We start from the raw sequence: 12,318 nt of genomic DNA, 5'->3' as shown, positions 1-12,318 counted from the left end.
TTTCAGGCCGGAGCCCTTCATCACTGAAACGTCTTAGTGTTAAATGGAACACTTGTGATCCGTTTATCTGTTACTCTGACCTGCATCAATACTACTCGATGAGCAATCTCAGCTCGGATCTGGGTAACGGAAATTACTCTGACATAATCTCATCTTCCCAAACCAGTGCTTCCCAAACGTTTTCCTGAAACGACCCTTTTTTAATAATTCAGACTCTTTTTATTTGTTCACATGACTTGCGTATCGCTGGCTGAGCCAGGGCTTATCACCTGTCTCTGATTGCTCTTGAGGTGGTGGTGAAGAGCTGCTACCTTGAACTATTGCATGATGCTGGGGTGTATTGAACTGAATTAGCTTGATTGTCACATGTATTCATGTCAGCACAGTGAAAAGTTTACAAGTCGCCACTTACGGCGCCACCTTGGCTACACAAGGTATCCAGATACAGAATCTTGGTATAAAGCAGACTAAACTGTTACAAAGTTAAATGTTAATAAAATATAGAGAAGCAACAAAACTCAGTTAATAGTTCAACACCACAGTCTGGAAGAGTCTGGCCATGCTGACCTCACATTCGTCACAAGGGTCATACCTCCCTCGCTTCAGGCTTGACCTTGAACCCATCAGTGCCCCAGGCCTACTCCCACTCCCTCTCTCACCGCCAGCCTCCCCAGGTTGCATGTCCCCTCTCTCACCGCCAGCCTCCCTGGGCTGCATGTCCCCTCTCTCACCGCCAGCCTCCCCTGGGCTGCATGTCCCCTCTCTCACCGCCAGCCTCCCCGGGCTGCATGTCCCCTCTCTCACCACCAGCCTCCCCTGGGCTGCATGTCCCCTCTCTCACCGCCAGCCTCCCTGGGCTGCATGTCCCCTCTCTCACCACCAGCCTCCCCTGGGCTGCATGTCCCCTCTCTCACCGCCAGCCTCCCTGGGCTGCATGTCCCCTCTCTCACCCCCAGCCTCCCTGGGCTGCATGTCCCCTCTCTCACCACCAGTCTCCCCGGGCTGCATGTCCCCTCTCTCACCGCCAGCCTCCCCGGGCTGCATGTCCCCTCTCTCACCGCCAGCCTCCCCGGGCTGCATGTCCCCTCTCTCACCACCAGCCTCCCCTGGGCTGCATGTCCCCTCTCTCACCCCCAGCCTCCCTGGGCTGCATGTCCCCTCTCTCACCACCAGTCTCCCCGGGCTGCATGTCCCCTCTCTCACCGCCAGCCTCCCCGGGCTGCATGTCCCCTCTCTTACCGCCAGCTGCCCCAGTGCTGCCTACTCCCTCTCTCACCGCCAGTCTCCCTGGTTCTGCCTACTCCCTCTCTCACTGCCAGCCTCCCCAGGCTGCATGTCCCCTCTCTCACTGCCAGCCTCCCCGGGCTGCATGTCCCCTCTCTCACCGCCAGCCTCCCCGGGCTGCATGTCCCCTCTCTCACCGCCACTCAGAATGACTGCCATCGAAAACGGGGATCTCCTTTGGCACCAGGTTGGCTTTGCCCTCCATGCTGGCTCGATCTGCTCCACGCCGCACAAACCTGCACCTGCCCCCACCCCCGAAAAGCTAAGTTCTGCTATAACACGGCAGTTGGGTTCCTCTGTAACCTCAAGCTGTGGAAAATCATGCTGTGCAAGATCGCTGTACCGCTGTTCGGTAGGAAGCTCCTGTTATTCAAAGTGCGTCCACAATTTGGCATTGTAGCCGATTCGTGTTAACCTGAACGACCTGGAGATTAAGCTAAAAAAAAAAGTAGTGAGTGAAGAAAAGGAAAAGAAAAGAAAAAGCAGACAGAGCAGCCGAGTCCTGAGCAGGAGCCCGCACGTTGCTCTGTTACTCCACCGCCATCATCGAGATATTGTGGGTTCACCCATAAGCTGTTCAGGTGGTGGGGGGGGGGGGGGTCTCCTGGTCTTCAACCCAGTGACACTGAAGGAACAGTGATATTGGAGGGGAACTTGCAGGTGTTTGTATTCCTGCTGTCCTTGTCCTTCTAGCTGTTACAGCCTGAGTATGGAAAATGCTGTTGCAGGCATCTTAGTGATTTACGGCAACGTTTCTAGTCGACCGCACACCCTGCTGCCACTGTGAGTCACTGGTAAAGGGAGTCAATGCTGAAGGTGGTTGATGGGCTCTCAGTAAAGTGGGCTGCTTTGTCCTGAACGGCGTCAAGGGTCTGGGATGTTTCTGGAGCTGCACTCGCCCAGGCAAATGGGGAGTATTCCATCACACTCCTAACTTGTGCCTTGTAGATGGTGGACAGACATTGGGATACAGGAGGTGAGTTAGTCACTGCAGCATTCCGAACTCTGATCTGCTCTTGTCACCAGAGTACGTGTATGACTGGTCCAGTTCTGTTTCGGGTCAATGATGACTCCGAGGATACTGGTCATGGGGATTCAGTGACTGTAATACCATTGAATGTCAAGCTGCGATGGTTAGATTCTCTTTTGTTGGAGATGACCATTGATTGTGACTTGTACGGTGTGAATATTACTTGCCATTTGTCAGCCCAAACCTGGACACAGACTGCCTCAGTATCTGAGGGGTCACAAACAGTGCTGAAGATTGTGCAATCGTCGGCAAATCCACTTCTGACCTTATGATGGAGTGAAGGTCATTGGTGAAGCAGCTGAAGATGGTTGGGCTTGGGATGCGACCCTCAGGAGCTCCTGCAGAGATGCCCTATGTGATCCCAGAGTGAAAGTTTGTGGACTACCAGAAATGTCAAGTGAGTGGCGGCATGTTCTGCTAAGATGGCGGTAGAGTAGGACTCCTGAGCCTGGGGTTCATACACTCCATACACTTTACTTTTCGTCTCTCTTCTCTTCTCTTTTTCCTTTCTCTTCTCTTTTCTCTTACTTACCTCTTGTTGAAGAGTTCGGGGTGGCAGCCATGGCATCTCGGCAGTGAGTGAGCCCAGTGTGGACTCATGGTGAAAGCGGAGGCGAGTTTGGGTCCAGTGGGAGACTCAGCAGCAACAGATGCACCAGCAAGGTGGGCCCGAAGCAGACTCACGGCAGCGGCAGCGGGGTCCAATTTAGGCCAGCGTGGTACCTGACAGCATCGGTGGCATCTGCATTGGTGAGTTCCAACAAGGACTGATAGTGACAGGGGTGTCGTTGGGGGTAAGATGGCGTCGAAGAGTGGTAACCTTCGTTCTAGTAATGGTAGCAAAGGGGACTGATGCCTGGCCATCAGTCCAATGGCAGAACACTTAACAAGAAGGACTGTGAAGCTGAACACTGTTTCTTTACTTTTCCACCTGCATATTCTATGTTTTGGTTGATTTTTCTGTATTTTTTTTAAGGTGATGCCGGAGAATGGCAAAACTGTGCAACACTTTTCACTGTATTTTGTGACAAGTTATATGTGACAATAAATAAATCAAATCAAATCAAAAGTGGGTGGAGTTGGCTGATGAGCTGTAGTAGGAAGCTGCTGAACAGGAAGGTATCGGGGAGCAGGGCGATCTTAATTTCTTGCTGGAAAAGCGCAGCAGGTCAGGCAGCATCCAAGAGGCAGGAGAATCGACGTTTCGGGCATGAGCCCTTCTTCAGGAAAGGAAGAAGGGCTCATGCCCGAAACGTCGATCCTCCTGCTCCTTGGATGCTGCCTGACCTGCTGCGCTTTTCCAGCGGCACATTTTCAGCCCCGATCTCCAGCATCTGCAGTCCTCACTTTCTCCTAGAAGGTCTTAATTTCTTGACAGGGATGAGAGAGTGCGGTCGAAGAAAAGGAATTGAGCGCTGGGGGAAGTTAGGGTTTCTGTGACAACGGGTGACGTTTTCAGAATATCTTTTCTTTCAGCAGAAACGGCAGCTTAGAGATTGCCATATCCAGCGGCAAACATGAGGAGTTACAGCAGCCTTGCAACTCTCAGAAGGCAGTCTGAGCTAAACAGTTACCCCGAATGTCTCAACGCTCACAAGTCCCACAGTGCCATCCTGGGACATCACTGGGGCTGGCAAACTACAATTCGGAAAGTCTTCTCCAAAATTATATTCCAACCCCGGATTAATGTTACTCTGCAATATTTTTACACCTGCTGAGCATTACTCTCCAGCTGTGACCCTTCACAATATTCCTTTGTAAACCACTGCCTGGTATTATTTTGTAACACAGGCCCACACTGAGAACCCTCTCTCGGCCAACAGTTAAGCTTCAGTATGTAACTCCCCGCATTTGAAAATACAGAGGCCATCGTTACTCCGTGACCCCTGTCCTCAGTGTTACTCCGAGACCTGTGTTGTCAATGTTACTCCGTGACCCTGTCCTCATAGACCATGGAACATAGAAAAGTGCAGCACAGAACAGGCCATTTGGCCCACGATGTTGTGCCGAGATTTAATCCTAATGTCAAAGATATAACTTAATCTACACACCCCTCAACTCACTGCTATCCATGTGCATGTCCAGCAGTCGCTTAAATGTCCCTAATGACTCTGCTTCCACCACCGCCTCTGGCAATGCATTCCATGCATTCACAACTCTCTGCATAAAGAACCTACTCTGACATCTCCTTTATAACTTCCTCCTAATATCTTCAAACTATGACTTCTCGTACCAGTCAATCCTACCCTGGGGAAAAGTCTCTGGCTATTGACTCTATCTATTCCTCTCATTATCTTGTACACCTCGATCAGGTCTCCTCTCTTCCTCCTTCTCTCCAGAGAGAAAAGTCCGAGCTTATTCAACCTTTCTTCATAAGGCAAGCCCTCCAGTCCAGGCAGAATCCTGGTAAACCTTCTTTGCACCCTGTCCAAAGCCTCTATCTTTCCTATAGTAGGGCGACTAGAATTGGACACAATATTCCAAGTGTGGTTTCACCAGGGACGTGTAGAGCTGCAGCAAAACCTCGTGGCTCTGAAACTCGATCCCCCTGTTAATGAAAGCCAAAACACCATATGCTTTCTTAACAACCCTATCCACTTACCTGGCAACTTTGAGGGATCTATGTACTTGCAAACCCAGATTCCTCTGTTCCTCCACACTGCCAAGAACCCTGTCTTTAATCCTATATTCAGCATTCGAGTTCAACCTTCCAAAATGCATCACATCGCATTTATCCAGGTTAAACTCCATCTGCCAAGTCTCAGCCCAGCTCTGCATCCTGTCTATGTCACGCTGGGCCTGCAGTAGCCCTCTATATTATCGACGACACTTCCAAATTTAGTGTCATCTGCAAATTTACTAACCCACCCCTCAACCTCCTCATCCAAGTCATTTATAAAAGCTACAAAGAGCAGAGGCCCAAGAACAGAGCCCTGCGGGACCCCACTCAACACTGACCTCCTGGCAGAATACTTTCCATCTACACCCACTCTCTGCCTTCTGTCAACCAGCCAATTCTCCCTGTATCCCATACTTCCTGACTTTATGAATGGGGAACCCTACCAAATGCTTTGCTGAAGTCCATATACACTGCATCCACTGCTCGACTGTCATCGACCTGTCTTGACACCTCCTCAAAGAACTCAATAAGATTTGTGAGGCATGACCTGCCCCTCACAAAGCCACACTGACTGCCTTTAATCACACTATGCTTTACCAAACAGTCTTAAATCCTATCCCTCAGAATTCTTTCCAAACCTTTGCTGACCACAGATGTAATTGCCAGGGATTTCCCTATTACCCTTCTTGAAAAGAGGAACAACATTCGCCTCCTTCCAATCCTCCGGTATGACTCCTGTGCAGAGTGAGGAGGCAAATATCCTCGCCAGCGGCTTAGTAACCTCCTTTCTCACTTCCCGGAGCAGCCTAGGATAAATCTGGTCTGGCCCTAGGGACTTATCAATCTTAATGTTTTTCAAAATCTCTAGCACATCAACTTCATCAATCTTGATCTGGTCAAGATTGTATCCCAGCTCCTCTAAGTTTTCATTTACAACAAGTTCCCTTTCCTTGGTGAAAACCGAAGGAAAAATCTCATTTAGTGCTTCCCCTATCTGCACAGACTCCATGCACAAGTTCCCTACGCTATCCCTGATTGGCCCTACCTTTTCCTTGATCATTCTCTTATTCCTCACGTATGAGTAAAATGCCTTTGGGTTCTCCCTAATCCTTCTTGCCAAGCCTTTTTCATGTCCCCTCCTGGCTCTCCTCAGTCTGATCTCCTTTCTGGCTAGCCTATAATCCTGTAAAACTGTGTTAGATCCTTGCTTCCTCCACCTTACATAAGCTGCCTTCTTCCTTCTGACGAGAAGCTCCTCTGTTCTCGTCATCAAAGGTTCCTTTATCTTACCCCTTTTTTGCCTGTCTCAGAGGAACAAATTTGTGCATCATTTGCAACAACTGCTTCTTAAATAGTCTCCATATGTCTGTTGTGCCCTTTCTGTGGAACAATTGCACCCAGTCTGTACTTCCCAACTCCTGTCTGATATCGTCATAATTTCCTTATCCCAATTAAATATCTTCCCTCGGTAACTTCTCCTTTCACTCTCTGAGGGAAAGTTTTTAATTGTGTTACTCATTGTTACTCCGTGACCCCTGTTCTCAGTGTTAATCTGTGACCCTGTCCTCAGTGTTACTCTGTGACCCCTGTCCTCAATGTTACTCTGTGACCCCTGCCCTCAGTATTACTTTATCATCCCTGTCCTCAGTGATAATCCGTGACCCCTGCCCTCAGTGTTACTCCGTGACCTCTGTTCTCAATGTTACTCTGTGACCCCTGTCGTCAGCATTACTTCATCATCCCTGTCCTCAGTGATACTCCGTGACCCCTGCCCTCAGTGACACTCCGTGAACCCTGCCCTCAGTGATATTCCGTCACCCCTACCATCAGTGATACACCGTGACCCCTGTCCTCAGTGATACTCCGTGACTCCTGCCCTCAGTGATACTCCGTGACCCCTGCCATCAGTGTTACTCCGTGACCCCTGTCCTCAGTGATAATCTGTGACCCCAGCCCTCAGTGATACTCCGTGACCCCGCCCTCAGTGATACTTCGTGACCCCTGTCCTCAGTGATACTCTGTGACCCCTGCCCTCAGTGACACTCCGTGACCCCTGTCCTCAGTGATACTCCGTGACCCCTGCCCTCAGTGATACTCCGTGACCCCTGTCCTCCGTGATACTCCATCGCTCCTGTCCTCCGTGATACTTCGTGACCCCTGTCCTCCGTGATACTCCGTCGCCCCTGTCCTCAGTGATACTCCGTGACCCCTGTCCTCCGTGATACTCCGTCGCCCCTGTCCTCCGTGATACTCCGTCACCCCTGTCCTCCGTGATACTCCGTGACCCCGCCCTCAATGATACTCCGTGACCCCTGTCCTCAGTGATACTCCGTGACCCCTGTCCTCAGTGATACTCCGTGACCCCTGTCCTCAGTGATACTCCGTGACCCCTGTCCTCCGTGATACTCCGTCGCCCCTGTCCTCCGTGATACTCCGTGACCCCTGTCCTCCGTGATACTCCATGACCCCTGTCCTCCGTGATACTCCGTCGCCCCTGTCCTCCGTGATACTCCGTCACCCCTGTCCTCCGTGATACTCCGTGACCCCGCCCTCAATGATACTCCGTGACCCCTGTCCTCAGTGATACTCCGTGACCCCTGTCCTCCGTGATACTCCGTGACCCCTGTCCTCCGTGATACTCCGTCGCCCCTGTCCTCCGTGATACTCCGTGACCCCTGTCCTCCGTGATACTCCGTGACCCCGCCCTCAATGATACTCCGTGACCCCTGTCCTCAGTGATACTCTGCCACCCTTGTCCTCAGTGATACTCTGTCACCCTTGTCCTCAGTGATACTCCGTGACCCCTGTCCTCAGTGATACTCCGTGACCCCTGTCCTCCGTGATACTCCGTGACCCCTGTCCTCAGTGATACTCCATGACCCCGCCCTCAGTGATACTCTGTGACCCCTGTCCTCAGTGATACTCTGTCACCCTTGTCCTCAGTGATGCTCCGTGACCCCTGTCCTCAGTGATACTCCGTGACCCCTGCCATCAGTGTTACCAGGTGACCCCTGCCATCAGTGATACTCCATGACCCCTGTCCTCAGTGATACTCTGTGACCCCCTGTCCTCAGTGATACTCCGTGACCCCTGCCATCAGTGTTACTCTGTGACCCCTGTCCTCCGTGATACACCGTGACCCCTGTCCTCAGTGATACTCTGTGACCCCTGCCCTCAGTGATACTCCGTGACCCCTGTCCTAAGTGATACTCCATGACCCCTGCCCTCAGTGACACTCCGTCACCCCTGCCCTCAGTGATACTCCGTGACCCCTGTCCTCCGTGATACTCCATCGCTCCTGTCCTCCGTGATACTCCATGATACTCCGTCGCCCCTGTCCTCCGTGATACTCCGTGACCCCTGTCCTCCGTGATGTTCCGTCGCCCCTGTCCTCCGTGATACTCCGTGACCCCTGTCCTCCGTGATACTCCATGACCCCTGTCCTCCGTGATACTCCGTCGCCCCTGTCCTCCGTGATACTCCGTGACCCCTGTCCTCCGTGATACTCCGTGACCCCTGTCCTCAGTGATACTCCGTGACCGCGCCCTCAGTGATACTCCGTGACCCCTGTCCTCAGTGATACTCTGTCACCCTTGTCCTCAGTGATACTCCGTGACCCCTGTCCTCAGTGATACTCCGTGACCCCTGTCCTCAGTGATACTCCGTGACCCCTGCCATCAGTGTAACCAGGTGACCCCTGCCATCAGTGATACTCCATGACCTCTGTCCTCAGTGATACTCTGTGACCCCCTGTCCTCAGTGATAATCTGTGACCCCTGCCCTCAGTGATACCCTCTGACCCTTGTCGCCGGAGTCACCCAACAATACTCACCAATTTCGCAGTGTTTTCCAATAAACCCAACCGAGCATTCACAGTGGTAGCTATCAATCCCATCAATACACGTGGCTCCATTCTGGCATTCATTCAATACACAGTCATTGATATCTGAGTGGGAGGAACGAGAGGAAACAGGGACAAGAGATATACACACTTCTGGGAACAATCTTCAACCTCAGGCAGGAGAATTCAAACTTCGCAATCGCACAACTAAATTAAAAATTAAATTTGTTTTTGGTGCTGGGATGGGGCTATGTGGTGCTATTAATCTGTTCTACTGCCATCCACAGACTAAATTCCTCATCACCACCATGTTCCATCCATGTACAAACAGGGAGGAGGAAATTGGAGTCAGTGTTTCAGTTCATCACCTTAATGGACAGTCTAGCAGCCTGCCTTTCAAAGCAGCAAAGAGAGGTCTGACAGTGGAGGGGGAGGCCAAGAGGTGAAAGACTGAAGCAAGGCCTCAACAGAACAAACAACAAATAGGTTGAAACTTTATTGCTGGAACAGCACAGCAGGTCAGGCAGCATCCAGGGTACAGGAGATTCGACGTTTCGGGCACAGGCCCTTCTTCAGGAATGAGCAGAGAGTGTTTAGCAGGAGAAGATAAAAGGTAGGGAGGAGGGACTTGGAGGAGGGGCGTTGGAAATGTGATAGGTGGAAAGAGGTCAAGGTGAGGGTGATAGGTCGGAGTAGGATGGAGGCGGAGAGGTCAAGAAGAAGACTGCAGGTCAGGAAGGCGGTGCCGGGCTGGAGGGATTCGGCTGAGACAAGGTGGGGGGAGGGGGGATGAAGAAACTGGTGAAGTCCAAGTTCATCCCCTGTGGTTGGAGGGTTCCCAGTTGGAAGATAAGACGCTCCTCCTCCGACCGTCGCGTTGTTGTGGTTTGGCGGTGGATGAGTCCAATGACCTGCATATCCTCGGTGGAGTGGGAGGGGGAGTTGAAATGCTGTGCTACAGGGTGGTTGGGTTGGTTCGTCCGGGTGGCCCAGAGGTGCTCTCTGAATCGCTCCGCAAGTAGGCGGCCTGTCTCCCCAATATAGAGGAGGCCACACCGGCTGCAGCGGATGCAGTAGATGATGTGGGTGGAGGTGCAGGTGAATCTGTGGCGGATATGGAAGTTTCCTTTGGGGCCTTGGAGAGAAGTGAGGGGGGAGGTGTGGGCGCAAGTGTTGCACCTCCTGCGGTTGCAAGGGAAGGTGCCGGGAGTGGAGGTTGGGTCGGTGGGGGGGGTGGATCTGACAAGGGAGTCGTGGAGGGAGTGGTCTCTACGGAAAGCTGATAGGGGAGGGGAGGGGAGGGAAATATATCCTTGGTGGTGGGGTCTGTTTGGAGGTGGCGGAAGTGACGGCGGATGATGCGCTGTACATGGAGATTGGTGGGGTGGTAGGTGAGGACCAGTGGGGTTCTGTCCTGGTGGCAGTTGGAGGGGCGGGGCTTCCCCCACTTATTCTCAATATCTATTTCTGTACACCGTCCATCGAGTGGGGAACCGGGTAAGTAAAAGTCAGCATTCTCCACGAAAACAGATTTAATTTAGATAGCTCCTATAAAGTGCAAAAATATGCCCCTAAGTCCCTTTCCTATCTACACTATTCACAGAAGGGCACCATGTAAAAAGAGGAAGGGCTGATCAAAGGTGTAATCAAAGTGATGGAATTTAATTAAGTTTTGAAAGAAAAGGAAGGTACTGAGGCAGAGAGCTTTACAGAACTAACTCTAGTGTGTCTGGTAAAGTTGACTAACAACAGTGACCATCAGTGGTGGGGTGAAGGTGGGATGGAGGTTTAGATTAGATAAGATTACTTACAGTGTGGAAACAGGCCCTTCGGTCCAACAAGTCCACACCGACCCGCCGAAGCATAACCCACCCATTCCCGTACATTTACCCCTTTACCTAACACTACGGGCAATTTAGCATGGCCAATTCACCTGACGTGCACATCTTTGGACTGTGGGAGGAAACCGGAGCACCCAGAGGAAACCCACGCAGACACGATGGAGAATGTGCAAACTCCACACAGTCGGTCGCCTGAGTCGGGAATTGAACCCGGGTCTCTGGCGCTGTGAGGCAGCAGTGCTAACCACTGTGCCACCGTGCCGCCCACTAGCACTACTGTGCACAGGTAAACCAGATCCTTCCTTTAGAGAGTTGAAGGTAGAGGTTGCAAGGCTGATAAAGGTTTACACAAAGATTGGCCGATGTAAACAAAGGTGATGGGTGTGTGGAATTGGTGAAGACAGGTCACTGTCACCACTGTCCCAGATGAACTTGCTGTTCATGGAACAACGCTTCATGAAATGATTGAATTAGATCCACCAGAAAGTTAAAAAGACAGCGATGTGGATTTCACCTGTAAATATGCCACAGAAAGGATAGAATGAGGCTATATGAGACTCAGAGTATAATGTGACCTTGGTCAGATGGGCGAATAGGCCGAAGAGTGGAAGATGGATTAATTCAGATAAATGTGAGGTGCTGCATTTTGGAAAGGCAAATCAGAGCAGGACTTATACATTTAATGGTAAGGTCCTGGGGAGTGCTGCTGAACAAAGAGACCTTGGAGTGCAGGTTCATAGCTCCTTGAAAGTGGAGTCACAGGTAGATAGGATAGTGAAAAGGCATTTGGTATGCTTTCCTTTATTGGTCAGAGCATTGAGTCTAGGAGTTGGAAGGTCATGTTGCAGCTGTACAGGACACTGGTTAGTCCACTTTTGGAATACAGCGTTCAATTCTGGTCTCCCTGCTTTAGGAAGGATGTTGTGAAACTTGAAAGGGTTCAGAAAAGATTTACAAGGATGTTGCCAGGGTTGGAGGATTTGAGCTTTAGGTGAAACCAATCTGAACCTGTTTCGCAGAGTGCTCCGGTGAACCCAGCAAGGCACTGGCAGGTGAAGGCATTCTGTCCATCTCCGCATGTCCCACCGTTGTGACAGGGATATGAGGAGCACTCGTTGACATCTGGAAAGCAAGATGAGAAATCAAGGAACCATTGACTGCTGTGCATTGGACAACTGTTTCTCAGGAAGTACACACTGGCTTAGTGCCTTAAGATGGCTGCCATGGGGGCAAATCACCCTTCCCTTTACTGCAAGGGTTAGAATCACGGAATCCCTACAATGTGGAAAGACGCCATTCAGCCCATCGAGTCCATACCGACCCTCTGAAGAGTATCCCACCCAAATCCGGGCCTCTCCCTCCCTTTCCCCATTACCTGGCATTTACCATGGCGAACCCACCTAGCCTGTACATCCTTAGACAGTACATCACAATTTACAAGGATGTTGCTGGGACTGGAGGGTTTGAGCTATAGGGAGAGGCTAAATAGGCTGGGGCTTTTTGAGCTGGAGAGTCCGAGGCTAAGGGGTGACCTTATAGAGAATTATAACATCATGAGGGGATGAATAGACAAAGTCTTTCATAGGGGAGTCCACAACCAAAGTACATAGGTTTAAGGTGAGGGGGAAAGATTTAAAAATGACCCGAGGGGTAACTGTTTCACGCAGACCGTGCTACTGAATGGAATGAGCTGCCAGAGGAA

General features: G+C 51.2%; 1 protein-coding gene across 2 annotated transcripts in view; it reads right to left on the bottom strand.

The window, feature by feature from the left end:
- sned1 (sushi, nidogen and EGF-like domains 1) overlaps positions 1-12,318 on the bottom strand; it is a 167,787-nt gene that overhangs the window by 69,199 nt on the left and 86,270 nt on the right. For both annotated transcript variants that reach the window (XM_043701804.2, XM_043701803.2), the window contains exons 6-7: positions 11,625-11,738; positions 8,767-8,880 (exon numbers count right to left, since the gene is read on the bottom strand). In XM_043701804.2, coding sequence (XP_043557739.2) covers positions 8,767-8,880; positions 11,625-11,738 — 228 coding nt within the window. The remainder of the gene's footprint in view (positions 1-8,766; positions 8,881-11,624; positions 11,739-12,318) is intronic.

This window comes from Chiloscyllium plagiosum, unplaced genomic scaffold (assembly GCF_037043375.1).
Source record: "Chiloscyllium plagiosum isolate Xiang-an unplaced genomic scaffold, Cpla_swu_hap1 HiC_scaffold_13, whole genome shotgun sequence".
NCBI classification, from domain to species: domain Eukaryota; kingdom Metazoa; phylum Chordata; class Chondrichthyes; order Orectolobiformes; family Hemiscylliidae; genus Chiloscyllium; species Chiloscyllium plagiosum.
The sequence above is the reverse complement of the archived record's forward strand: the minus strand, read 5'-3'. Positions and strand labels throughout refer to the sequence as shown.